General features: G+C 39.9%; 1 protein-coding gene across 33 annotated transcripts in view; it reads left to right on the top strand.

The window, feature by feature from the left end:
- ABI3BP (ABI family member 3 binding protein) overlaps positions 1 to 26,956 on the top strand; it is a 274,479-nt gene that overhangs the window by 74,517 nt on the left and 173,006 nt on the right. For all 33 annotated transcript variants that reach the window (XM_061134006.1, XM_061134020.1, XM_061134000.1 and 30 more), the window contains exons 2-3: positions 3,250 to 3,429; positions 25,825 to 25,893. In XM_061134006.1, the coding sequence (XP_060989989.1) occupies positions 3,250 to 3,429; positions 25,825 to 25,893 (249 nt within the window). The remainder of the gene's footprint in view (positions 1 to 3,249; positions 3,430 to 25,824; positions 25,894 to 26,956) is intronic.

Below are 26,956 nucleotides of genomic sequence, written 5' to 3'. Positions count from 1 at the left end.
ATGAAAATGCTGGGCAGAGGAAGCAATAACATTTCCACTTCTGTTAGTAGTTCTGTTTACAGCCTTCCTTTTTCTCATTGGGACAGTCATTCTTCCCACTTCCCAAGGGGAGGAATAACATGGTACATCTGTGAGCAAAGGTCTAATGTGATGATGTCGTGACTCTTGGCTCTCTGCCCAAGAAGAGTGCAGCCAAAGTCCATAAAGATTCCTAATCACGTCTTCCCAAACAAGGTGTTGGAAACAGGCCAACTGTTTTTTTTTTTAATTTATTTATCATGAGACATGATAACCTTACAAGGTAGCAGAATATGTGCTTGATTTAGATTTGTTCCATTCCACTGAGCAAGATGGATAACTGTTGAGTTCATCTAGGCATTTAACTAAGAATGGGAAAATTGGCTTGGCCAAAATCTGTGTTACATATGTGAGATTATCTATCTATAACACCTTATCAAAATCTTGTGAAGTTAGGACAAAACATTAGCAGTTAGCATCAATTTGAACATTACAGTATGGGGATTAGCTACTCTGTACTCAATTGAGTCAGGACAAAATTCTCAGCAAAATTAAGAGCATGGAAGCATACGTTACCATATGTAAAATAGATAGCCATTGGGAATTTGTTGTGTGACTCACGGAACTCGAACTGGGGCTCTGTAACAACCCAGAGGGGTGGGATGGGGAGGGGATGGGAGGGAGGTTCAAGAGGGAGGGGACAGGTGAATACCTGTGGCTGATTCATGTTGATGTTTGGCAGAAACCAACATCATACTATAAAGCAAGTTTTCTTCAATTAAAAATAAATTTAATAAAAAGCAAAACTGAGCAGAAAATCCAGCCTGGTGAGAACTTAAGATGCGGTGTTGACCCTGCACTTAACCAGCCGAGTGACGGAGGTGTGGCCACCCTGTCACTTGTGTGGTAAGAGAACTGGATGAGGTGAGCTGGGGATGAAGCTTCCTCAGACCTTGGATAAGCCACTCAGTATCTCTGGGTTTCAGTGTTGCTGCAAATGTAGGAATAGCAATCAGAGAACCAAGAATTATAGAAATTTTATCAAATTTTGGTGAAGTACATGCCTGGATATAGTAGTACCAGCTACTGAAGTAAGAGTGGTTCCCACAGCCTGGTCTCCAAGATGGGGCTGTTTTTATTTCTTCAAAGGCCTGATGGAAGGCTTCTGTGTGGCTATATTGAGGTGGCCCAGGATGAATTTTGAGTGGACTAATGTAAATTTAGTGTGATGGATTCAGGACATCCACGGTATTTAGAGTGCAGACTGGTATACATACAAGTCTTTGATTAATGAGAAATGGACTGTGAATTATTAGGTAAGTAAATACAGTCTTCCCAATAGGTAAAGTATTTAAAATATGTAAAATCCCAGGGAAATAATGAAAGAAAATAATTGAGGTCCACAATCTTTTATCTAAAACTCTCAGAGTCAGACATGCTTTGGAATTCAGAAAAATCTTTGGATTTTGGAATTGTACTAGGGTGCCTAGACCATGTATTAAGTAACCTCTTCGGTGGGGTCTTGATCAGCACCCTTTAATTGAGCACATTTAATTATAGGATTAAAATTTCTACAATTAAAATCTAGAAAGATAGTACAGGTGAACTTATTTGCAAAGCAGAAGCAGAGACACAGATGTGGAAAACAAGCGTATAGTTGCCAAGAGGGAAAGGGAGGGGGGGATGCATTGGGAGACTGGAATTGATGTATAGACACTACTATGTATAAAATAGTTAACTAATGAGAACCTACTGTATAGCACAAGGAACTCTGCTGAATGCTCTGCGGTGACCTACGTGGGAAGGGAATCTACAAAGAGTGGGTACGTCTGTGTATAACTGACTCACATGGTGGAACAGCAGAAACTAATGTATGGCTGTAAAACATCAGTGTTGTTTTACATTACCCTGGCTGTTCAGTGAGATTAAAGGACTATGTGGCTCCATAATAGTTCAGATTGAGTTTTGTTGCCAAATTCTTTTGACATGAACTTATAAAAACCTAAGAAAGCCTTTCTTTGGATTTCTAAACTGTGGCTAAAGGGTGTTGGATGGACCTGATTAAGTAACCAATTATTGACCTATTACTATGTGTCCGCTTTAAGATGGTGCCATTTGCACTAACCTTTGTCAGCAATCTGTCCAAGTAGACATCATTATCCATTATCTGTAATTTACAAATCAGGAAACAACACAAGGACAGGTTAGTGATCAGTCAGAGGCACCATGGTCAGTATGTGGCCAAAGTGGTTTGAACTTAGCTTCTTCTGGCCCCAAAGAAAAAAACACAGTGCTGTTTCCTTACTGCTTGGTCAAGACTTTTTGTTAGTACGACTGTCTGTCCCTGTTGCTTCATAGTTAAAAAATAATAATAATACTGTCGTGAAAACACAGGGTTTCTCTCCTTCCTCTGCAGTCTCTCTAGGGAAGTTCATCCAGTGATCATTTATAAACTAATGACCCTCAGATGGATCTGGGCCCCCTTTCTGAGCATCACGCTTAGTCCCCTTACTGTTGGACATTTCCATGTAGTTGTCTCACTGACCCAGCAATCTCCAAACAGAACGAATCATCTGTTCTCTCTACCCTGCTCCTTTTAGAAAATCTAATCCACCATCTCAGTTACTCCTAAACCTAAACATATGCACCTCCCTCGCTTTCCAACCCTATAAATAATCACTAAATCCTATGGGGTTATGGCTGGAGACCGGCACCGAGGGGGCTGGGGGTTTCAAAGTGTGGTAATTCAATTTGCCAATAAGAAATTTCAGATCCTTTTTACCAGACAGTGCTTGGCATTCTCGTGGTGGGGGTTTAGTCAGTCATGTATGACTCTTGCGACCCCATGGACTGTAGCCCGTCAGGTTCCTCTGTCCGTAAGATTCTCCAGGCAAGAACACTGGAGGGGGTTGCCATTTCCTCCTCCAGGGAATCTTCCCAACCCAGGGATTGAACCCTGGTCTCCTGCATTGCAGGCAGATTCTTTACCAACTGAGCCACCAAGGAAGCCCTTTTGGTGCTCTAGACTACTTTATATGTTATTGTCTGTTTATTTTGGTCTCAAAATTACCTGTGTTTTAGCTATTTAGGTGGGTGCGCCATCATCCTTAGTAGCTAGATACCACGCTTCCCAGTAAGTTGGCCTCTCGCCACTAACCTTTGCTCCAAATTTGTCTTGGGATGCTAAGGAGGTAAAGTAACAGCCACCGATATTTTCATTCCCATCTCTAGGTAAAAGGCCAAACCTGAAGGTCCACATCAATACCACAAGTGACTCCATCCTCTTGAAGTTCCTGCGTCCGAGTCCTAATGTAAAACTGGAAGGTTTTCTCCTGGGATATGGCAGTAACTTGTCACCAAACCAGTACTTCCCTCTTCCTGCCGAAGGGAAATACACTGAGGCCATAGTCGGTAAGATTTTTGGGTTTCAGGCATAGGAAGAAGAGGTAACAGGTAACGCGTGTTACATGATACATGAATCCTGAAGCATCATTTTTTTTCTACGTCCTCAGCTGAACCAAATGCCATAAATACAAAACATCAAAATTCTTGTAACCCATAGCACAATTCTTTACATCAAAAAGTATATAATACTGCAGAAATAATCATTGCCATTATACCTACAATTCCTGACCATATAACTAAACTTGCATAGGGAAAAAATAGTTAAAATAACTGGGCTTAAATCTCTGTAACATAGCTTGTTTATGTGGATTAATTTTCCTACCTGCTGTGTCTTTACTTTCTTCTGGTAGAAAATATCAACTTCAGCTTTATGGGTGTGTCTGCATGACAAGCTACCTTTAAAAATAAAAGACAAAGCATTAATATTACATTAAACTTTTTAGAGTATTTCAGACAAAAGATTAAAGCTTGTATTTGTGTTATAAAATTTTACATCTTTAAAAATATTTTAATCACATTAAATGTAATTTGAGGATGTGAGCACTGTCAAACCTTCTCCAGAAATATTATTTGCAAATAAAACATTTTAAAGGATAACTTTTTTTTTAAAAAAAGGAATCCTTGACTTAAAATGCTGTCAAAGTCTTCCTGAACAGGCTAAGACTAGGTTTGTATTTTGCTCATTGCTACACTTATTGCTAAATAGCTTTTCCATAAACTTTGAAGTTTAATCCTGTAATATGAACTACTATATACAAGATCTAATATTTGTGCATATATGCAGCAAAGTTAAAGATGAATCAGTTTTGCCCTACAGCTCTTTCTCACAGAGAGGTTCTCATAGATAAGTCTCTCTTGTACTTTAAAATTAGGCAAGAGAGTAACATTATTAGTTATAAATGCCTAGGTTAAATTTTACACAAGATAAGCATGTTAAAAGCAAACACATCAGTTTGTTATCCCCCAAAATTTGAGAACTAGGCACTTTGACAAATGTAGAAACATTAACCTTGATCACATAAACCATAAGGAATTTGAAAATTTGCAAATATTCCTTCAACATATTCACTCTTTACTATTAATATAAAAAGTGGCTGGGAGCTATACATGTACCCCTACACAAACAGAAACAGATATACTATCCCTTTATTTATTGAGCATTAGAAGTAACATTTTACTTATGACAATTTTTATCCTTGGTTATATGGATTGAAAATATGGTTAATAATAAACATCCTTTCCTTATGAGGCAGAAGGCATCCTATCTTAAAGTGACCGAAGTTAGATTGCTAATGAAAAATATATGTAGAAAACTATAAAGAAAATTTCTAGCACAGATATATCAAGCTTTTGTTTATTCAGTAATGAGGGATGGTCAAGTGGAATAGGTACCCTTTTATTTGTTTCAACTCTTAAAACTCTATTATGAAAAAATTCAAACATATGAGAAGAATGAAACCTATAATGACTCTTGTGTATAATCTTGCAACTTGAATATTGTCACTCTTTTGCTCATCTCTTTCCATGTATTCCTTATATTTGCTCATATGGGTATTTTAAAGCATAGCTAGATATTATATTTGTATAGTCTTTAAGCACTTCAGTATGCATCTCTAACAGATAAAAATATTTTTAATAATGTCTTACTTTTATCTTATTATAACAATAATCCCATTATATTGTTTTATGCCTAGTCCATATTTAAATTTCTCTGGTCATCTTTAAAAATGCCCTCTTTGAGCTGTTTCTTTTTTGAATGAGGATCCTATATGGTCTACATGTTAGGTTTGACTGTTACATATCATAAGTCTCTTTATTATATAAGAGTCCTCTCTCCCTTCTCTCTTTAAATGTCATTGATTTGCTAAAGAAATTTGATTATATATTCTGGTCCACAATCTGTATTTACCTGGCTGCTTCCCTGTATTTTTCAACTGGTTCCTCTATCCTGATATTTCCTATGAAAGCTATTTTGATTTGGAGGCTTTGTTAGATTTGGGTTAAGCATTTTCAGGAAAGAATACTTTATAGGTGGTATTATTTCCTAACAACTCACAAAAGAGGTACATAAATGGCTGGTGTCATACTTAGTAATGTTAATACTGTTTGCTATGTTTAGGTGACCTCAGCCTGACCCTGCCATTATAAAATTCATCATCAAATTTTCACTTAATGGTTTTTAGCATCTATTGATGGTCATGGCCCAGATCCATTATTTTATACAGTGGTTGTAAAACGGCAACTTTTACATTTTAGAAAGAATCTAATTCTATCATTCCTTTTGCATTTTTCAATTGAAATTCTATATTAAAGAATTTTCTTTTATTTACTTTTAAACTTTCCTTATACAGTGTTTAGGAAATACAAGATAAATTCTCATTGTAATAAATTGATGCCTGGAAATCTGCAGTGTAGACCAATGGTATTGTTTATTTTATAATCAGTAAGAATGCATTGGTTATTTTTATTGATTTGTAAGATATTTAATGATTTTTAATCATTATATCACTATCCATCCCTTACAATTATTCTCACTGTCCTTTAAATATGGTTGATTGTTTAACCTTGGTTCACTATTAAACTGTGAACTTTTAAAGTTAAAGTTTATGTCTTTTTCTTTGGTTATTCATACCAGAATGACCTACATTGAGTAGACAGGCAATAAATATTTGTGGCACTGAAATCTGAACAGAGTCAAGTCTGTGTAGAATATTTAGGCTGGAGGAGGCTATGAGAGACTGTCTAGTCTAAGCTCTTGTCATCAGGCTAGTATATAACTAAGCCATCCAGGTATATAAAACATCACTGTGTATCTTAAAGATCTTAAAGCACAATGATTCCCAAACTTCTCCTGGAAGGCTATTCTAGGCAGCATTTTTAAAACTCTTAATTTATCCTTTAGATTGATATGTTCTTTTTGTTTATTTTCTTTCTTTTCTAGTATGCTGGTGGAAGATGAAAAACATTCTTCTTAGATATTTACTTTTCCATCTTTCTTTATGCCAAGGAATCTGTGTGCTTCTGTTTTTATTACTTTGAAACAGACTTGCATTTCCAAATTAAATGTTATTATCTGGTTGCTTAAATTGATTATAGTCTTTTTTAAATTATTATGGTTGTATTAATGGCTCAAAAATGGTTAAGCATCTGAATATTAGTTTTCAACTGCCACTGTAACAAATTACCACAAACTTGGGTGGCTTAAAACATCACAAATCAATTACCTTACATTTATGTAAGGTACATCTACCTGGGAGTAGTGACTTCGGATGTGAAGCGCTGTTGGGACACTCTTTAGAGATTTTTTTTGTCTCTTTCTACAGCTCGCAAATGAATTCTTTCCCATCCTATTAGTAGTAGTGTTGTGTCAGTCATGTCTGACTCTTTGCGACCCCATGGATGTAGCCCGCCAGGCTCCTCTGTCCATGAAATTCTCCAGGCAAGAATACTGGAGTGGGTTACCATTCCCTTCTCCAGGGGATCTTCTCGACCCAGGGATCAAACCTGGCTCTCCCGCATTACAGGCAGATTCTTTACCATCTGAGCCACCAGGGAAGCCTTTTCCCACCCTAAGTTTTGCTAATTCCTTGAAGCCCGACAGTTGGCAGAAGAGGTTGCTGGCACCGTGTGGCAGGTCAATGGTGGATTCGCACATTTTGTGGACAGTTAAGGAACATCTGGGCTTCCCAAGTGGCACTAGTGGTAAAGAACCCACTTGCCAAAGCAGGAGATGTAAGAGACTCGGGTTTGATCCCTGGGTTGGGAGGATCCCCTGGGGGAGGACATGGCACCCCACTCCAGTGTTCTTGCCTGGAGAATCCCATGGACAGAGCAGCCTGGTGGACTACAGTCCACGGGGCCGCAGAGAGTCGGACAGAGCACATGCTCAGCTCTGTACGTGAGAAGCCCAAGGTGGGTCTCTCTTGGCTAAAGTCAAGGTTGTGGCCAGGGCTGCATTCCCTTCTGGAGGCTCTGAAGGGAAAATCTGTTTCTGTTTTTGCAGTTTCTAGAGGGGCCCACCTTCCTTTTCTACCTTTAAATCTAAAAATATGATACAAATGAATACATAAACAAAACAGAAACAGACTCACAGATACAGAGAACAAACTAGCCGTTTGTTCCCTATTAGTGGTTACCAATAGGGAAAGGGGATGGGGAAGGGGCAAGGAATTAGGAGATACTATGTATAAAATAGAAAAGCAACAAATATATATTATACAGCAACGGAAGTATAACCATTATTTTATAATAACTTTTAGTGGAGTATAATCTTTAAAAATACTGAATTACTCTGCTGTACACTTGAAACTAATATAATATTCTAAATCCACTACAATTAAAAAAAAATCCAGCAACACTCGGTCAAGCATTGCTCACACCACATCCGGCCTCCTTCCACATTTAAGGATCCTTATGATTATGTTGAGCCCACCTGGATAATCTAGGTTACTCTCCGTATTTTAAATTGGTCTACATTCTTCATTGTACCTGCAACCCAAATTCTCCCTTATCATGTAACCTAAGATATTCACAGGTTCTGGAGAGGAGGATGTGGGCAATCCTGGAGGGCCATTATTCTCCGTGGCACAAACTGTATGTTTGAAATTTGTGTCTCTATTCCCTTTCTGCTACCAGTTTAGAGTATCATCATTCTCAATTCTGCTCATCTGTAAAACAGTAATTAAGTCTATTTTAGACAGATGTGCTGTGGGCGTGTTAGTGAATTCATGATCATAAAGAGATGAGTTAAAATCCCTTGGGTGCAAGTTGGACGAGCAAAGAATTTTTATTTCTTTGTGTAAAAAAAGCACCACTTACATCCCCTCTTCTTACTTTATTCTGTAAGAGGATAGTAGTATTTCTTCAGTTGCACCAAACTATACCTAAACATTGTAACTTACTTTTGTTTTCAAACAAATATTACATGCCATTTTGTCTGCCCCATTCCACTTCTTTAAGTGTTTAAGATCCCACCACTGAAATGAGAAACGGTTGATTATTCAGAAATATTAAAGTTAACATTTAATGATATGTGGACTAAATAATCATCTTGAAGCATTTCTACTTTTATTTTAATATGTATCTAGTATTGACAGAGGTATTTTAAAAGTCATGTTCTGGTCTTATATGTAAAACTAAAAAACATAAGAAATATTCCCTTTTGCTATTTATGAAACTTCTGTAAAACTTTTACTTTTGTAGAATCTTCTAAGATTTTTGTAGACTAATCGGAGCAGAAGAAAAAGGAGTATTTTCCCAGATGAATATTAATAACTATTACTGGCTTTGAGTCTTGCAGTGATGTGATAAAACATGATTCTCATATAATAGATCTGAGGTTCCCATATCCTTTTTTCCCACATAATCAATGCTCTCATTCTGGCTTACATATCCAGTTTTCGCTTTGTTACTTTTGTGTTCAGCTGTTGGTAATTTTGCAAATGTCCAAAAATGTAAAAATGAGAATTTTTTGACATTGAATCTTTATAGACTCATACTTTATGGTGTTCTCTTGACCTCTGAAAATATGTTAATCAGTGTCACCTGGCAAGGAAAAAGTTACATTCCATCAATCTTGTAGAGCAGGTTAAGGAGCTATTTTAGTATCCTTGCTGCAAAAAATAAAAATCTTAAATTGGAAAAAAAAAACCACATATTTATCACTACTAGGAATTCTGATTAAAGGATTTCTTTCAACTAGGTGTTAGGACTCCAAAGGGATTTGAGGGAAAATTTCTTCACCGCTCCCTATTCTCACAGCTGCTAACCCTTACGTTAACTGCCCTAAAGAGAACGGGTTTTTCATGCTCAGACAAGCAGTCTTGCCTGTAGCCCCTAAGAGTGGTTCCTGCCCAGGGAGGATGCGCTTAGACACTCTGCCTTGGAAGGAGCCTGCACCAAAATGCTAACATCTGCATTTAAGAAAAGATCCTCCTCTGCCTGGAGAAGCAGCATGATGTGGAGAAAGAATATGTATGTTTTCAGTGAGACAGACCTGAGTCCAAACTCAACCCAGTTACTTACGATGGAGTAGTTCTGGGTAAGCCACTTAACTTGTCTCAGTCAGTCCATTTTTTTCATCCATAAAATATGTTATGAATACTTCAGAATTGTTGTGAAGACTATAAATTATTTAAGTAAGACTAACATAAAGAGGAGGTATGTTTTATAATTGTTTATAATTGTCAGTTGCTATTATAACAAATTGAGTGGTCTTGGATAATCTACCTAACCTTTCTGAGCTTTGTGTAAGATCTCTGGGGTAGATTGCTTTAGCAGACTGTCAGTGACTTAAAAGAAGTAACCATACTCATCTGTTTAACTGCAACTAAGAGTTTCCTTGGAAGGGATAAATCCCCAAACAGATTAAGAAGCACAATAGGCAGCAAAATCTAAGACTGTGATACACAGCCCTTGGAGTGCACAGGACTGTCTTCCACAGTCAGGTCATCTTTTAGTCATTACTGGGGGGAGTTCCTATTCAGTGACTTTGAATAGTCCTTAGGTAACTCTCAAGAGTCTCACAGCTGTGGCCTCTTAAGGAGAAGGGGAATCCTCACAAGATACAGTTGAAAGGGTTTGGTATTCCAAGATTTCAATTTTTTAATCTGTCTTGCTCTAAGAAAGCAATTTTAAGCAGGAAAGTGGAAAGAATTTTGACCCGTCTTACTTAATATAGATCAAATTAAGAGCCTAACCCTGTTTCATTTACTTTAACTGATGGTAGTTTTATCTTAAGTTCAGGTCAAAATTTAATCAGCAGTTCCTTATTTTGATATTTCTTTCTTGCTTTTGTTTCACTGGGGAAATTTTTGTTTAAATTTTTGAATAAAATTTATTTACAGTGGCTCAGACATGAATATCAATTATATGTGTACAAGTGTAATTTATATTCCTGTAGATATTAACACCCCTCACAAGTTTTACCCTTAATTTTTACATCTGTATAGAAAGCAAGAGCAAAAGCACAATTTTTTGTCATCATTGCAACCCTTAGAGCTTCAGTTGTCTTTTTCTCTCTGTATAAAACTATTTACGTGTGGTCTAGTCATTTTTATGGAAGTGGGGTGAAATACAAAATAATAGAGATTGCTACTATTCATTATATGGGAGGATAAATACCACCTAATGACAAAAAAGAAGTGAATGTTTATTGTGGAAAGTGCCACCAGAAAGTTGATGCTGGATTCACTGAAGAAAAATAGCTAGAGGTTGAAAATTATTGAAGGAACTATTTAAGGACTTAAGCTGAAAAATAGCTAGTGAAAGGAGCAAGGGAAACTCACAGGAGGAAAAGATACACTGCCTGTCTTCTCTGGCAAAATCTTAGGGAATTAGCAAGAAGCTTGCGCAGAGAGCACGGTCTAGCAACAGCAGTGAATACAAGATAGTCCCAAAATGCAGATGACGGATATGATAGTTGTGGAGGCATAGGTCTTGGTATTAGGGTCCTTTTACACATAAGGAAACGGAACCTCTAAGAGCTTCAAGTCAACTCCCAAATGCATCAAAGCTGGTAAATGGCACCTGTGTTTGAACTCAGGAAGTCTGGTTTGAGAACCTGAGCTATGAAGCACTGTAATTTTATCTGTTGTTCTACAATGGAAAGTCTACATAAGAACCTGATTTGTTTCTTCTATAATGCCCTTTATTTCTTAGAATGTTCTTTAAACAGTAAGGGCTTTCCTGGTGGCTCGGACCGTAAAGAATCTGCCTGCAATGCAGGAGATGGGGGTTCGATCCTTGGGGCAGGAAGATCCCCTGTAGAAGGAGATGGCAACCCACTGCAGTATTCTTGCCTGGAGAATTTCACGGACAGAGGAGCCTGGCAGGCTACAGTCCATGCGGTTGCAAAGAGTTGGACACAACTGATCAGCTAACACTGTAAATAGTAAGCAGAAAGGTCTTGTATCATGGAAGGAGCCATGAGATGCTTTCGGCTTCCCTGGTGGCTCAGAGGGTAAAGCGTCTGCCTACAATGCGGGAGACCTGGGTTCGATCCCTGGGTTGGGAAGATCCCCTGGAGAAGGCAATGGCACCCCCCCTCCAGTACTCCTGCCTGGAAAATCCCATGGACTGAGAAGTCTGGTAGACTACAGTCCATGGGATCACAAAGAGTTGGACACAACTGAGCGACTTCACTTCACTTCATTAAGATTTAAATGAATTAAAATCTGTGAAGTAGTTGCTATATCCACAAAACTTGTTCTTTTCTACCCATTCCACCGCCACCATCACCACCTTTATTTTGAGTTGCCCATCTGTGAAGCCCTACTGCCCTCTACTCTCCTCAAGGCCATATTTGCCCAAGAAAGTCAATATTTTTGTCTTTCTCCATGAATATCCTAGAGGCTAAGCATTTTCTTTGACCGTCATTCTTAATAAACTGCTATTTGTTTTTATTTTGGGGAGTCTTGTCCATTCCCAGACTCTTCCCAAATAGAAAATTCTGAAGAGGTAAGGACACTGGAAGCCTCAGATTTCTTTTTCACATCTAATGTTGTCGTAATTTAGAAACACAGTGAATGAATGAATGGGTGAGAGGAAAGGGAGAGACCCAGGAATCTGAAATAGCTATGGGTGACATTTAGATGGATTTTTCTCTTTTGTTTAAACTGTTTTCAAAATGTCATCTAATTCTCATTTGGTTCTTTCTCTGGAAATGATTTTTTACCACTGAGAAGTATTTGGCTTTAAATCGTCAAGATTAACCCAGATTTCTCATTAAACAATAGGAATCTCAGAATCACTTGATTTTCCTCCAAGGTGCAAAATTGAGCAGAACTTGAGTAAGCTTCAAAGGGGAAGTTTTTAAAGAGGTTGGCCTAGTAGGAACCAATTTCTTAATAAATTTTATGGCACCACTGAAATAATTCACCATGAATTCATACCAGAAAAGCCTTGTTTGATAATAGATGCCCATTTCACCTGTTTTGATAAAGATAACATATTTTCAAGGTTCTGTTTTTTCTATTGGATTCAGTGTTTCCATGGTCTTCCTGGCCTTACCAAACAATAGATAAACTGTCTCCAAATTTATCTTTTCTTGGAAATACAATAAAAGAAACTCAGTATTCCAATATAAAGTGCAATTTTTTCCCAATGTATTGCATAATGCACTGAGACCAAAATCTAACTTTTACTTATTTTATTCTTAATTATATCTAGAAGGGTTCTGCAAAATAGCTTATGGCCCTTTGGCATGAGTCAAAGGTATGCACTATCCCAGATTTATTGCAAAAGGTTTGTTGATGAGAAGTGGATTTAATTAGAAAGACAGCTGCTAATAGGGTAAATTAGCAGGTTACCTGGAACAGATACAAGATAATATTTAGATACAATACAATACAAGATAATATTTAAAACTTTATAATTTATTTTTCATAAATTTCCATATTTTCCATTATAATTTCCATCTCAAAACCAAAGACTACCATCAAATCCTAATTTCCTAACTACTCCTGTTATTTCTTTAACATTTTACTTTTCCAGGACACAACACTCTCTGTCACATACCTGTCTTGTCTGAAGCGCTATGCTGTGAATACCAGCATTTAGTCACATTCAGGTCTAGGTTGTTCCATTTTCATTTTTTTGCTTTTGTTTGCACTAGTCATATTTTAGCAGCTAACTAGTGAATTGCTCAGGGTGAGAGCTGACTCTCACCATCCCCCATGTACTCCATGATCAGGGTCAGTAGATCCGTGGGTGTAACAGCTGACTGCCCAGAGTCTGCTGGGAGTTTTCTGGGCAAATCTCCGAGTCAACACTGTAAACTCTCTTTGCCTAGGGTGGAAATCTCTAGGAGAAAAAAGAAATTATTCAACTGGCTTACAGTGTTGACTCTACCCTATTTCTCAGACTAGGTTATGGCTTACATCTGCTGTTGTGGCTTAATTATTAATAGTGCTCCCATTTCTTTCAAAAGTGTCCCAGTTTAGTTGAAAAGTTATAGCGTAATACACATGTGGGTGAAAGCCTTGAACTCATAGCATCATCCCCCAGTCTTTCATCGCCTGATTTCAAGCTAATAGTTTAGCCTTTTCTCTACCACTGGGGATACTCCTCAAGAAGAAGATATTCCCCCAGGCTGGCATTCATTTCATTTATCAGGTTGAGTGCACAGTAGCTGCCCACCAAATGCTGGATTGGAAGTTTTCACCAACCCATGAGCTTATACTTTGATATCATTGGGGAGCTACAACGTGTTGGGCCAAGGGCTTTACAGAAAGGGTCATTGACTCCTCACGGCAGGCCCTTGACGCTGGTACTATTAGCATCCTCTTCTTCCCATTGAAGAGTAAATCCCTGAGAAGTGAAGAAAGCTACATGTGGCAGGCTGGCTCCAGAGCCCCTGCATTTGACTACCATGCCATACTTCCTTCCCCCAAGGCATTTAAGTATTCTGTGACCTTTGAACTCTAGGTACAAACTCATCTCCTGGGAATTATTTCTGACCCCTCACCCCCCACATGATGATGCAGACTAGAGCATTTGAAAAGAAAGACATCTTGCTGATTTGATGGCCCTGGCTTCCATCTGATAGTGAATGCGACCAAGCTTTGTTACTTGAAAGGACAATATCCAAGTAAAGTTGTGATTATTCAGTCATATTTCCTGTAGAGATGATATTAGCAAAGTGATGAATTCACTGGAAAATGTGCGTGTGCGTGTGTGCAGGCTCTCCATCAAGGGCAAGTCCTTGCCAAAAGTTAAATGAGTTCATAGACAACACCCTACACTAAATTTCTCTGTGGGGTGCACCTATAAAGCACAGGCAAGGAAAAAACTGTGGGCAATGAAGTCAGCAACGTTAATGTCTAACAGGTCTCTAAACTGGGAAAGGATGCATGCTGGCTGCAGAGGCAAACGGTACGAGAAATGGTTTACGTATTTGTTTCCAGTGTCAGGGTGAGAATTTGTCAGAGCTTGCAAGTGAGGCAGTGTTAGCCTGGGACAGGGGCTGAATGAGCAGCTCCAGGCTGCAAGCTGTGATAACAGGAAGTGCAGGACTGCCTGGTCCATCCAGGCTGTGGTGAGAACTGGGGACGGAGGGGGAGGGGAGACCTGGCTTTCGGGCCATGTGACCAGTGGACTCAGAAGAGCCCTGCATTGAAGTTTAGTGCTTTGCTGTCATGGAAATTTTAGTAGGTTTACCTTTCGTCTTACTTTGTCAGTCGGGTGGGATGGGACGGTGGACTGTATGCTGAGGGCTTGGTGCCTGGGCTCGTCTCTTGGCCTCCCACTCCCTCCCCTAATTTGGTTCTCAGCTGCCCGGTCCCCCTGCAGCCCTGCCTCTTCCCAGCTCCACTTAGCAACTACTGCTGCCTCCGCCTTCTTCAGGCACTTGGGTGTGGATGTGGGGCCTGGGGGACACCCTCTCCTGGTGACATCTGGCAGGACGGGCTAGCTACAGTCCTGCCTGGCAAGTGCCACGGCACATCAGCGGGTGCTTTCACTTCCCTCAGCTTCTTTCCCACCCCCATTCGGGTGCATGGTCTGCCCCAGGGCTGAGGTCACTGTTCCCTGGGGTCTGTGGATTCCAATGGCAGCCCTTCAGGAAAGGGAGATTGGCTCTCTTGCCCTGGGGGCTGAGGGGTGGGGGCAGTAAGGTGCTCTGATGCCGGAGGCTGCCTCTGGTTGGAAAGGATCCCAGGCAGTTAGGGGAGATCAGGGTCTGCACTCCTTTGCAGAGGAACATTAAATAACCAATAAATACCATGACTGGTCGAGGCAGAGTCTATGAAAGAAAGGAAATGTTTTATATTTCAGTGTGTTTAATGTTTTATATTTCGGTGTGCTTAATGTCTTTAACAGGGAGTCCCACCTTTTGATTTTGCATTGAATGGGGCCATAAAGTGTACAGTCAACCCTGGGCAAAGTGTGTATTATCAATAGCTTTGCATCCCCAAACTCATAGGAAAACTCTCAGGAAAAGTTTCCAGGAATGTCTTCCACGTTGAAGTGTGTCTTTGAAATGCTCCTCTGTTTGGAAAAAGGGTGCATCTTTACATTCAGACAAAAAACTGAAGGGTGAAGGAGCGTGGCGCAGCCTTTGGGGTCCACATTTCAGCGTTTAGGAAAAGCTCTCTTTCTCCCTCGAACCTCTCCCTCCCACCTACTCCTGCTCCACATCCTCTCTTCCCATCAAAGCTGAGCTCCTCTCTTATCTAGAGGCTTCACTCTGCAGCAGAGGGATGAGGGGCTGCTGCTTACTGATGCTGTCATTCCTGAATAACTCCTCTTGTAACACACACATCGACATGAGCTGCCAGCTCCCTTCTGTCGTCTTTGACTGAACATTATAGAATCCCACGAGTGGTGGATGTTCCTGGCTGTCTTGCCTTGGCAGTTGCTCTGTGGTCCAGAGTGGCTGAGCCTTTTTGGACCATTTAACCATCACCATTGAGCCCCCTGCTTGGGTGCCGAGGTCCTCAGATTGCCTCTTCAGGGTCAAAAGAAGCCAGAGCTACCTTGGAGCCATAGCAGAATGTTTTGTCAAAATGGGTAGTGGTTCATTTTCCAGCTGATTCCCAACATTTAACAGGAATGATGACTGAACGGTTATTAGTAGAATTTGCTTTAAAATTTGGCTTAGATTGTTTTTCAGGTGAAAGAAAGATAAGGATTATTATTACACACAAAACCATCTGCTTTTTATAGCAAAGAACTTCAAAGGAAAAAGGTCAGTTCTACAGATAGGTTCATCAAAGACAAATTCGGCACTTGAAGTTTACCAGCTTTTCAAAAGATGATTTGCTTTTGCTAATAGCTATTCCCCAGACTTATAATTGCTTTTCCTTTCTTCCCCCAAAGCAGAGACTTCCATCTTTACTCTAGCCCCAGGCAATAAAGGGATAGAGAAATAGATTCATTCATTTGCTCAGAAAATGTTTGCTGTGCAATTGCTGTTTCCAGGTACAGAAATGAACAAAGTATAAACTGAGTCTGGGCCAGATTCCATGTGATCCTCAGCCCACATCTTCTTACAGAGGCTTTGTGGCCGTGATGGTTTAGCCGCTGTCATGTCTGACTCTTAATAGAGACTTAGAAATACTCTAAAAGATGGATGACTTCTGTCTGTGATGGTTCATATTTCTATAGATGTTCATTTTTATGGGCTTCTCTGGTGGCTCAGAGAGTAAAGAATCTGCCTGCAGTGCAAGAGACACAGGTTCAATTCCTGGGTTGAGAAGATCCCCTGGAGAAGGGAATGGTAACCCACTCCAGTATTCTTGCCTGGGAAATCCCATGGACAGAGGAGCCTGGTGGGCTACAGTCCGTGGGGTCCCAGAGAGTCGGACACAACTGAGCAACTAACACACACAAGGGCAAGGTGCTAGTAATCTCCTTAGTGATTTATTAAAAATAGCTAAACTCAGTAAGCATAGCAGTACTGACATTTAACTTATAACTGCTGTCTTCTATGTGGATTTCTGGTTTCCATGAGGCTTTACAAAGCTGTGATTTAGTGTGTGCCCAAGAAGACACCATGTTAAGTAGCTTCAGACAGAAATTCAGTGCCAGGGCCACCCTGAAGCCCAGTTTGCCTCCTCCCAGCATGAGCACACTTAAGATTGCTTTGTTTCAGATCTGCCTAGTGCTTGAGTGGAACGCTCTGCCTGAACTTAAAACACAGGGAGGCTTTTCAAGGGCATTTTCAAATAGACATTACTCAGTGTTGATGAAAGAAGGCATGGGAGTTGTCTGCCAAATGTTAAAAGCTAAAGGGAATACTTAAATTTGGGTTGTACCCACCCAGGTCAGATTACAGCTAAGTGTGGCATGTAGACGCTTGCAGATGTGGAGAAAAACTGATAATATTTCTTTATGGAGAGTTCCATGACTGTAGATTTTTTTCCCCCAGGTTTTGTGGGTGATGTTATTCTTAAAAGGAATCTTAGGATGTGCCACATTAATTTCTAATAAAATAGTTACTTTATTTCATCAAATTCTAAATTACTTTTAAACATAAATGATAGCACTATTTTATATAAATTTAGTAAAGAATGAAGCTGCTGATTCATGACACTGCTTTTGCATCCCTTGAGGCTTATGAAGGAGCTTCCTTTTACCCAGGATACATAAATGTTACATGATTTACTTTTTGTAAAAAGAGATGATTTTGTTTTTTTAATAAATTCTTTGTTAAAATAGCTTTAAACTTAAGAAAAGTTACAAATGTAATAGAATTTCTGTGTACTTGATATCCAATTTCTCCTATACTTCACATATTGTATTAGCATGATGCATTTGTCACAGCTTATCACCCAATATTGATACATTATTAGTGTTAAGTCCGCACATGATCTGATCTCCTTTGTTTCAACCAATGATCTTGCTCCGTTCCAAGGTCTTATGCAGGATATCACACTACCGTCTAGTCGTGTCTCTCATAGGCTCAGTCTCCCAGGCTTTCCTTGGTTTTGATGACCTTAATTTTTTGAAGGAGTTGTGGTTAGGTGTTTTGTAGAATATCTTTCAATTTAGTTTTGTCTAATGTTTTTTCTCATGTTTAGACTGGGTCTTGGGGGAGAAAGATCTATTAATTTAAAAAAAAAAAAGGAAAATAAGCAAGAGAAAAGTTAAATTCCTTCTAAATGTCTTCACCTTGGGAGTCCAACTCTTTGCCTCACCCTTCAACTCAAGAGTTATCTGTAGCCTTGTTTTTCCACTACACAACTGCATGCCAGCATCAATAGTGATAAGACTGTGTTTTGTGATCACTGCTCCCCTGACTTTCCTTATGAATTACTGACCCTCTTTGCCATTTTGGAAGCTGTCACTTTCTTGACTTTCCTGGAATGTGTCAGGCAGTGACTGCAAGGACCCAACTGTTCCTGGTCAATGTCCCATGCCACTGACTGGAAAACGCATTTGAGAGATGTTCAAAGCAGAGGAGTGGAGGAGAGGATTATGTCTTAGAACGAATGAAATATGGTGTTCTGAACTTTTAATATGCCTGCAAAAACTGTTGCATATTGAATATGGTCAAATTGCCATTTGGGGTTCAGACACGACTATGTTGATGTTATGTCTCCAGATCAAATTTAAACCAGTCAACTCCCACTTGCTAGGTTAGGAAGAAATGGAATCTGTTTTCCTCAGGACTCTACTGCTGCCCCCACAGTTTTCAGAATCTCAAGGAGAGGGTACATCTCTGGTGGCCCATCTATCATTCACATGCCACGTGGCTTCATTCCCTTCCTGGCCACCTCGCCTGTAGGAAGCCCTGCTGGGGCTGCTCTCCCACTGACATATCAGGCGTCTGCTAGGCAAAACCCCCACATGGGCGGGCACAGCTGCTCCGAGCAGACCCCTCTGGGAACACGCCTCTGGCTCGGTGCCTCGGATACTCCTTGGTGGGTTTCCAGGGCAGCAGCTCAAGGGTCTCATTCTCCATGCAGAAGCATTCCTAAGACTCCATCTCCCTCAGGGGAGCAAGAGAAGATTTCAGCCTCCACTGGGGGCGCAGGGGAAGTTGTCTCTCCCCATCTCTGGGGATGAGATGAGGATGAAGCCTTAGTGTTCTTTTCACACCTCCAAATCCCATTAGAAACAACCTGCCTTTCTTTGATTTGCGAATCAAAAAATTTAGTTACTGACAAAAGGTATTTATGGACTGTCTCTAACAGCCTCAGAGTTGGGAATTCATTTTGATCTTGAAACTTCTCTCTGGGCCTTGAAGAATGCCTGAGATGATGTCTACCTTCCCTGAGTGGGTCCAAAGGGACCCAGATCTTTAAAGCACAGTAGTGACAGCAGCAGGGACCTGGTCCTCTCCTGCCAAAGTAAAGCCTGCTTGCCCTCCACGGATCAGGACGCTCACTGGAGGCTTGCCAGCCAGCTGCCACTAGCTTAGAGAGAAGGTGGCTCTCTGTGCCTTATGATTTTGGGGACAGAGGAAAGGAGTTAGGAAGGGCACTGGGCTGAAAATTCCCCCCACTGGTTGTTGACGCCCTGTGTATATTTAGTAGAGGACATACATGTGTCTTTTATGTAATTAAAACAGAACAGGTCATGAGGGGGGTACTGTGTTAATATGAATTCACTCATGCTAAGTTGTAAATAGTTGCTTTGTGATCCTCTCTAAGAACAAACGAAAATAAGATGAGGACAAGCATATTCCCTAAAGACAGCTTGAAGCGAGACATGGACATAGAAGTTTGTGTCTAGGGTCTTCATGGGCAAGTTTGTTCTAACTCACAATTCTCGTAAGGTTGTTTTTAGGTGTAAATATGCCAGTAATCCTTCTAATCCACTGACTCATTTTGTATATTCCTGCATCACTGGAGTAAAAGAACATGAAATATAGTTGGTTACATCATTCTTTGTTGACTTACTAATCCATGTCTCAGGTACTCAGTAAAAATACTGAAGCAGGTTATAAAAATAAAATCATGGTGTAATACTTAAAAATATTTCATAATAAAAGGGACAATAATGAGGGTTGAATGTTCTGATAAGGTTCAGGAGAGTTAATCAACAGAAATGTATGTTTAGGGTCCTGTGTATTTTTAAAAAATGTGGTTCAGATATTTTATTATAATTTATCATATTGAAGAGGTATTCCATTGAATCCATATTAATCAAGAATTGATGTCAAATTTTGTCAGATGTCTTTTCAGCAGTTGTGGAAATTGATGCTTTTTTTTCTCTTTATATTACAGTCCTGGAATAAACTACACTTGGCTGTAATGTATTATTGTATTCTATGCTGCCAGCTTCAGCTTGTCAACATATTTTATAGGATTTTTTTGCATTGATATTTGTGAGCAAGTATTGTTAAAGAAAAACTATTCGGTGACACTTGTTAAAGATGTTAAGGAAGACTTTATTGACAGGGGAGGGGGCTCTCATGATAGGTGTAGGGACCACCACAGTGGAGTTTTGTAGTGAGGGAGAGAGGTTGGACTCAACCCCAAATATAACAAGGGCAGCATGGGAATTCTAACTACGGAGCTTCCCAGGTGGGACTAGTGGTAAAGAACCTGCCTGCCAATGAAGGAGACGTAAAGAGACCTAGATTCGATCCCTGGGCCAGGAAGATCCCCTGGAGGAGGGCGTGGCAATTCACTCCAGTATTATTGCCTGAAAAATCCCAGGGACGGAGGGAACCTGGCGGGCTACAGTCTATAGGATCACAAGGAGTCAGACACAAGTGAAGTAACTTAGCCTATACACATTCTAGCTACTAAGCAGAGTGGGAGGAAATGGATGGAAAGTTAATAAAAGGAAACATGAGCAGTCAGGAAGGATTCTGGCTCAACTGACCTACCAGGGTTCTTGATGAAGGGAGGCCAGGGTGACCAGATATCATCTGTAAGATGGTGGAGGATGAGGAATTTGGATACCAAGTGTGATCAACCACGGAAGATGGGGCATTCTGGCTAAACCTTTTCAGGATTCCTGCTCAAATCGGACAATGTAGAAATGAACACAGAAGCCCAAAAGTCAGCGCCTAGTAGAGCAAGAGCTCACAAGAGCCTGATTAGAGTTTGATTGAGCAAGAGAATCTTTGCCAGGATAGTGTGTAGTTTTATTTTTTGTGAAATTTTTGCATTTTAAAACTTTTACTTGTTTTAAAAACTTAGGTTTGAACTTCTTCCTTTTAAAATATGTTCTCAGGACTCTTTGGACACAAAATTCACCTTTTAAGAAATCATCATCATGATTTGTTTTTGTTTAGTCGCTAAGTCATGTCTGACTCTTTTGTGACCCCATGGATTATAGCACGCCAGGCTTCTCTGACCATGGAATTTTCCAGGCAAGAATACTGGAGTGGTTGCCATTTCCTTCTCCAGGGGATCGTCCCAGACCAGGGGTCGAACCTGTGTCTCTTGCATTGGCAGGCAGATTCTTTGCCACTGAGCCACCTGGAAAGCCCACCATCATCATAATGGCTAACATTAAGTTAGGACTTTGTGTGCATAAACATAACTAAAAACCCTATGAGCCCAGGTATTATGATTTTTCCCATTTTGCACATGATGAACTGGGTGCACTGATGTTAAATATTTTTCCTTGTGCTAGCAACTAGCTGAGCAGGATTTGATTGCAGGCTCCAAGGTCCATGCTGTTATGCTCAAAAATTTAGTTTGTCACAAAACTGAATTGTTTACCCCCCCCCCTCCAAAAAAAGGCAAGGGTAAATACACTATTCTGTTCATGTCTGTTACCTTTAGGATCATCCTGGTTTATTTTATGTTTCTTCTGTGGAAACTTGCATGGCAGGGAAAAATTCACTACAACAGCCTTCTAAAGCAGTGTGGCTTGCAGTGCAGATGTCCCTAAATAAACATGTGAGAATTAGGATGTTTTAAGTAGAGTGATTATGAAAGGGGTATTTGCATTACCAAAAAATCTAGGACTTTATAAAAGATTTCAATAATAGATTTCCTTAAACAGGAAGCTCTCCTTATCCTCTACCACAAGGCATTCAAAATATGAAGCAAATTAGGTTTAATTAGTCTGCAGCATGGTATAGGCTTAAAAATCATCAGGAATGGGAAGTTTGTCAGGTTAACTGCATTCTATACAAATTAAAATTTCTTAATAATGTGTATTCTCTCAATAAGGAAGTAGTTGATTTGGGGCATGTGTTGCCAGCATTTCTGATCAGGGTACAGAGTATGTATTTCCAGACTGCTGCAGATCCATAAAGAACTTCATAGGGCAGAACAGAAATAGAAATCTTGTTTTCCAGTTGTTCTGTTTCTCCATGTCTGTGTTCCCAACTGAGTGCAAAGACTGCTGAAATACATGGATTTGGAAGTTTCTTATGAGCAGCGAGAGCCAGCCTATGCACCCAAGTCCCAACATCTGTTCCAATTTGTAATTGGCTGTGACAGGCTATGCTGTATGCAGAATGACTGTGATCATAACCAAAATCACTTTTAAATTGCTCATGTAACCGTATGGCTTCTCTGCGTGTTGTTTTTCTAGTATTTCAGGTCTTTTTTTATAAAATGACCAAGGCATAGTTGAATTAACATGTATCGAGGAAGGAAATTAAAGGCTAACTCTAACAGACTCTGCCACATTGAGAACAATTTAAGAAAAATGGGATTTAGCTTTTTTTTCCTAGAAGTGAGTTCAGAGACTTATTAAAAGGACATTTTGTGGACAAGATCAAGGGAGCTACATAATTTGCAGGGCCAAGTACAAAGTAAAAACACAGGGTCCATGGTTCAAAAGTCAGAAAAAAATATCATTAAAGGTACTAAAGTATAAAGTTTTTTTCCTTCCTTCCACAGCTTCTCTCTCCACTTTTATGGTGCTATTTTATTTGCTACTGCAGGTCATTTAAGTCAAGAAAAATTAAGAGTTTAAATTATTAGCCTTTCTTTAAATAATGTAAAGCTAGTTTTAAAGGCAGATATAAGAGCCTTTAGGCTTCCCAGGTGGCGTTAGTGGTAAGGAACCTGTCTGCCAATGCAAAAGTCATAAGAGACACAAGTTCAAGCCCTGGGTCAGGAAGGTCCCCTGGAGGAGGGCATGGCAACCCTTTCCAATATTCTTGCCTGGAGAATCCCATGGACAGAGGAGTCTGGCAGGCTACAGTCCATGGGGTCGCAAAGAGTCAGACACGACTGAAGTGACCTAGCATGCGCGCATGTGAGAACCTTTAGCTCCTAAGCAGAATCATGAAGTGACACAATATGTATTTTGCAGTTCCTTTATGCATGTGTACTTTTTCTTGCCACACTAGTGGAGAGGCACAGAGCTCAACTTTTGATACATGCACATTTTACTAATACTTTCTGCCTTCCACTTACTGCTGAATGAAGAACTGAGAAGAAGAGGAAGCAGAGGTTTCTCTAGCTTTCTCTTTCCCTCTGTGTTCTAACTTTCATTGTCAGTGGCTGGTTAATGCAGGGAAGGAACATGAATAAGTGAGCACATGATAGGATTCTTTGGTCATTTTTGTTTTTTAAAATGTTGTTCCCTTCTTTCTGTACTTGAAGCAAGTTCTGGTTCAGATGGACAGTGTAGCCTCACAAGGATGTGAGTGTCCCTTCCACAGTCCCTTACTGAGTCATAGATGTAATACGTTTACCTTATTTGGCCTTTGACTCTCAATGGACTTCCACATGGGCCCTTTGGAATGCTAATGGTCACCTAGAATGCTCTATGTGGATAGAAAGAAGTGCAGACAGGCGTTATTGTTTCTGTTGTCCCTGCTCATGCTCCATTATCCCATTGGATGACTTACAAAAGATGAATTCAAAGATAAAAGTGCTAAGGATTTCAAGAGGGTGAAAGCAGGATATTAAACTAAGCATGGGACTCTTCTGAGCTTGGTTCCCGATGTGAGTGTACATGTTGCCCATGAGGCTGACCCAGCCCCAGTGACCTCATCTACAAACTGGGATGAGAATGGTACTTGTTCAGTTAGCATTGCCATGAGGAGTGATTAAATTATGAATATAACAGCACATAGAAAGTACTCAATACTCAGTAGTTCCTTAATACTCATATTGTGCACCATAGACCATAGCCCGCCAGGCTCCTCTGTTCATGGGTTTCTCCAGGCAAGAATACTGGAGCAGGTCGCCATGCCCTCCTCCGGGGGACCTTCCTGACCCAGGGATCAAACCCACATCTCTTATGTCTCCTGCATTGGCAGGTGGGTTCTTTACCACTAGTGGGCCTGGGAAGACCACTTATATTGTTGTATGTCACAAATAAAAATCAGGAAATGGTTATTACATTCCTACTAGAAACCTTGACTTAGGTTGAGCTTTCTTTATATAAGTTCCACTAAGCAAGCTATTCTTTCAAACACATGAGACTCTGAAACCCTGCTTCATCTGTGAATGCTCGTTTATCTGTGTTGCAGTCTTTAGGCACCAATGTGATCAATGGGCAAAACTCTGAGGTCAGTTCAAGAGGTTGTCTGGTTAACCTCTTTGCAGTGGTAATTACTGCAGCAGGTTATAGCAAAGGGAGACGTGTGAGGTGTCCAGGAAAAAGACAAAGGCTTGAGTTACTGAACATGATTGAATGCCAGGTTGTCTCTGGCTGAAAACGAGGTCAGCCCTGTAAAGCCTTGGGCAGAGAAGGCCTTTGTTCCAAACACATGGAGAGGAGACATTTGAATGAAAACAAACCAAGATGTGAGCTCTGTCTGAGCAAGCAGGAGTGAACTGTGATTGACGATAGCATCCAGATGAAGTTCAGTGTAGAATGAGTTCCAGGGTCCAAAGTTACTGAAGAACTGTTGTAGATAATACCCATCAACCAGTCAATTAATCCAATAGAGCTGCTTATAAAATGCTATTTTTTTCATGCCTGAAGTGTATTTGGCTTATGTATACACTGGATAAACCAACCATTCATCTTGGAAACATTAATTTAAAAAATTATTTGATAAATTTTCAGCCCTTGATTAAGTTAGCACTTATTTATTGTCTAAATATCATTTTACTTCAAACCTAAATTTTTAAATTTTTTTTTACTGTTCACATTTTTCAGTGTTTAAAAAAAATTGTTCAAATGCAGTTGATTCACAGTTGTGTTTAATTTCTGCTGTATAGCAAAGTGACCTACATATATATTCATATATATTCTTTTTCAGTTATGCATGTATATTCTTTTTCATATTCTTTTCCATTATGGTTTATCATAGGATATTGAATATAGTTCCCTGTACTATCTGGTAGGACCCTTTTGTTACTGTTCAATACGTTTCAACAAATACACCCGTGTAACCTAAACTTATCAAGATATCAGCCCACAAATTTCCTGCAACAAAACCTAAATATTTTAAAGAGATTCTCTGTTTTCCATCAGTATATTTATGTGGAAATTACGCCAACTTAAATTGTGACTTTGTTTTAAAATTTTTCATGAAAATGATTGGATGTGATAACAGGTTGAAAAATTATGCAAACAGGATAGAAAAAATAGGATATTATGGAGAATATTCAGATACCCAGGAAATGAGCAGTTTCAGGTCCTTCAGCAGTTGAGACGCATGTGTCCTGTGCAAGTATGATTTTCCTTCTCTGATTTTGAAGCACCATTCTGATCCCCTGTGAGGAATAGGATTACAAATGAGACATGATCTGATTTAAAAAAAAAAAAGATCTTTACAGAGAAAAGGACTATCAAAAATGTGCAATGAAATCTGTGTCCCTAGCATGATTCTTTTAAGACTTCTCCCCCATATCTGTCCATGAGGTTTTGAAAATCTGGATTTAATTTTCACTTTAAAAACTTAATGGCCTGAACTATCACAGGAAGTATGAACTCTCCGAATGCCTGAGTGCTCTCACCCGCCGGTTCTGTGGTTACAGTGACTAAGACTGGGGAACATTGAGTCAGGAATGGGTGTGCTGTCATGAAGGCTGCTTGTTCACAGAGAATCTTACTGATAAATAATGTTACCATTTCCAGATGCCGAGCCTAAATATCTGATCGTCGTACGGCCCGCTCCTCCCCCCAGTCAAAAGAAGTCATGCTCAGGTATTTTTGTTGATTCATTATTATTGTTAACTTTAAACCATGCCTTTTCATCTCTTTTCCACCCATGGAGACCACACGCCTTGGGGATGCCTCAGGAAGGTAGGTTAGAAGATGTACGATGCCGAGCAGTCCCCAGAAAACAGATAACCCTGCTTGGGCAGTAGTGTAGCCTGGTTGGGAGAGGCTCCTTGGGTCTTATCCACCCCACCACATACAAACAGCAGGGGGTTGAGGCAAATTCTTGAACCTCTCTACGCCTCTGTCCTGCTGCATGGTAGGATCTGGGCGAGGATGAGATGAGTTCACGGCTACAGAGGACAGACTTGGCCCAGAGTAAGCGCTTGTTTAGAGTTTAGCTTCTGTTGGCTCCCTCTCTGTTGCAATGTGTGAACTAAAGCCTGCTCTTGTGTCTTTCAGATTTTTAGGGCAAAATGTGAGATCTAAACTTTGCTGAAGGAAACTTGACATTTCAAAAGCATAACTCATTTACATGTGTATTAAATGAGTTGGGACTTGGATTTTATTTATGCCTCCAAACCACTAGTATTTAGTCAGACACAGAAAACAAGACTTCTTTCATAAAACAGCAGTGTGACACCCATCTTCCCAGGGCTAGGGAGATGTAAAACAGGCAACTAGATACCATGTGTATAAAAAAGCAGTAATATTTCTATATGACTAAGGAAGATGTCCCAATTTCACTGCTAAAATTTCTTCTCAGATCAAATAAGCAAGCCCTTGCTATTAGGAAGGACTAATAAAGCTGTGAATATGCTTTTAATATCTTAGGTCACATCTTCCTAGTCTATAGATAGAGTTGATCATGGTGCTTTTCTTTTTCATGTTCTAATGTGAACTGTTCTCAAAATAATTATTCCCTAATCATATTTGCCTTTTATGGTACACGGGATGCCGCACAGAAAGAAGGATCTTTCTCAAAGGGATAAGACGTGTTGGGGAAGGTGCAGAGACTGAGCAAATGGGCCTTGGCAGCTATGTATTCTGTATCCTCAGTGGATCCAAGCCAAGCCTGGTCACCAAAAACCAGTTGCTGCAATCCTCT

The sequence above is a fragment of the Dama dama genome, chromosome 31 (assembly GCF_033118175.1).
Source record: "Dama dama isolate Ldn47 chromosome 31, ASM3311817v1, whole genome shotgun sequence".
Taxonomy (NCBI): Eukaryota; Metazoa; Chordata; class Mammalia; order Artiodactyla; family Cervidae; genus Dama; species Dama dama.
Note: the sequence above shows the minus strand (reverse complement) of the source record. Positions and strands in the feature narration are given on the sequence as shown.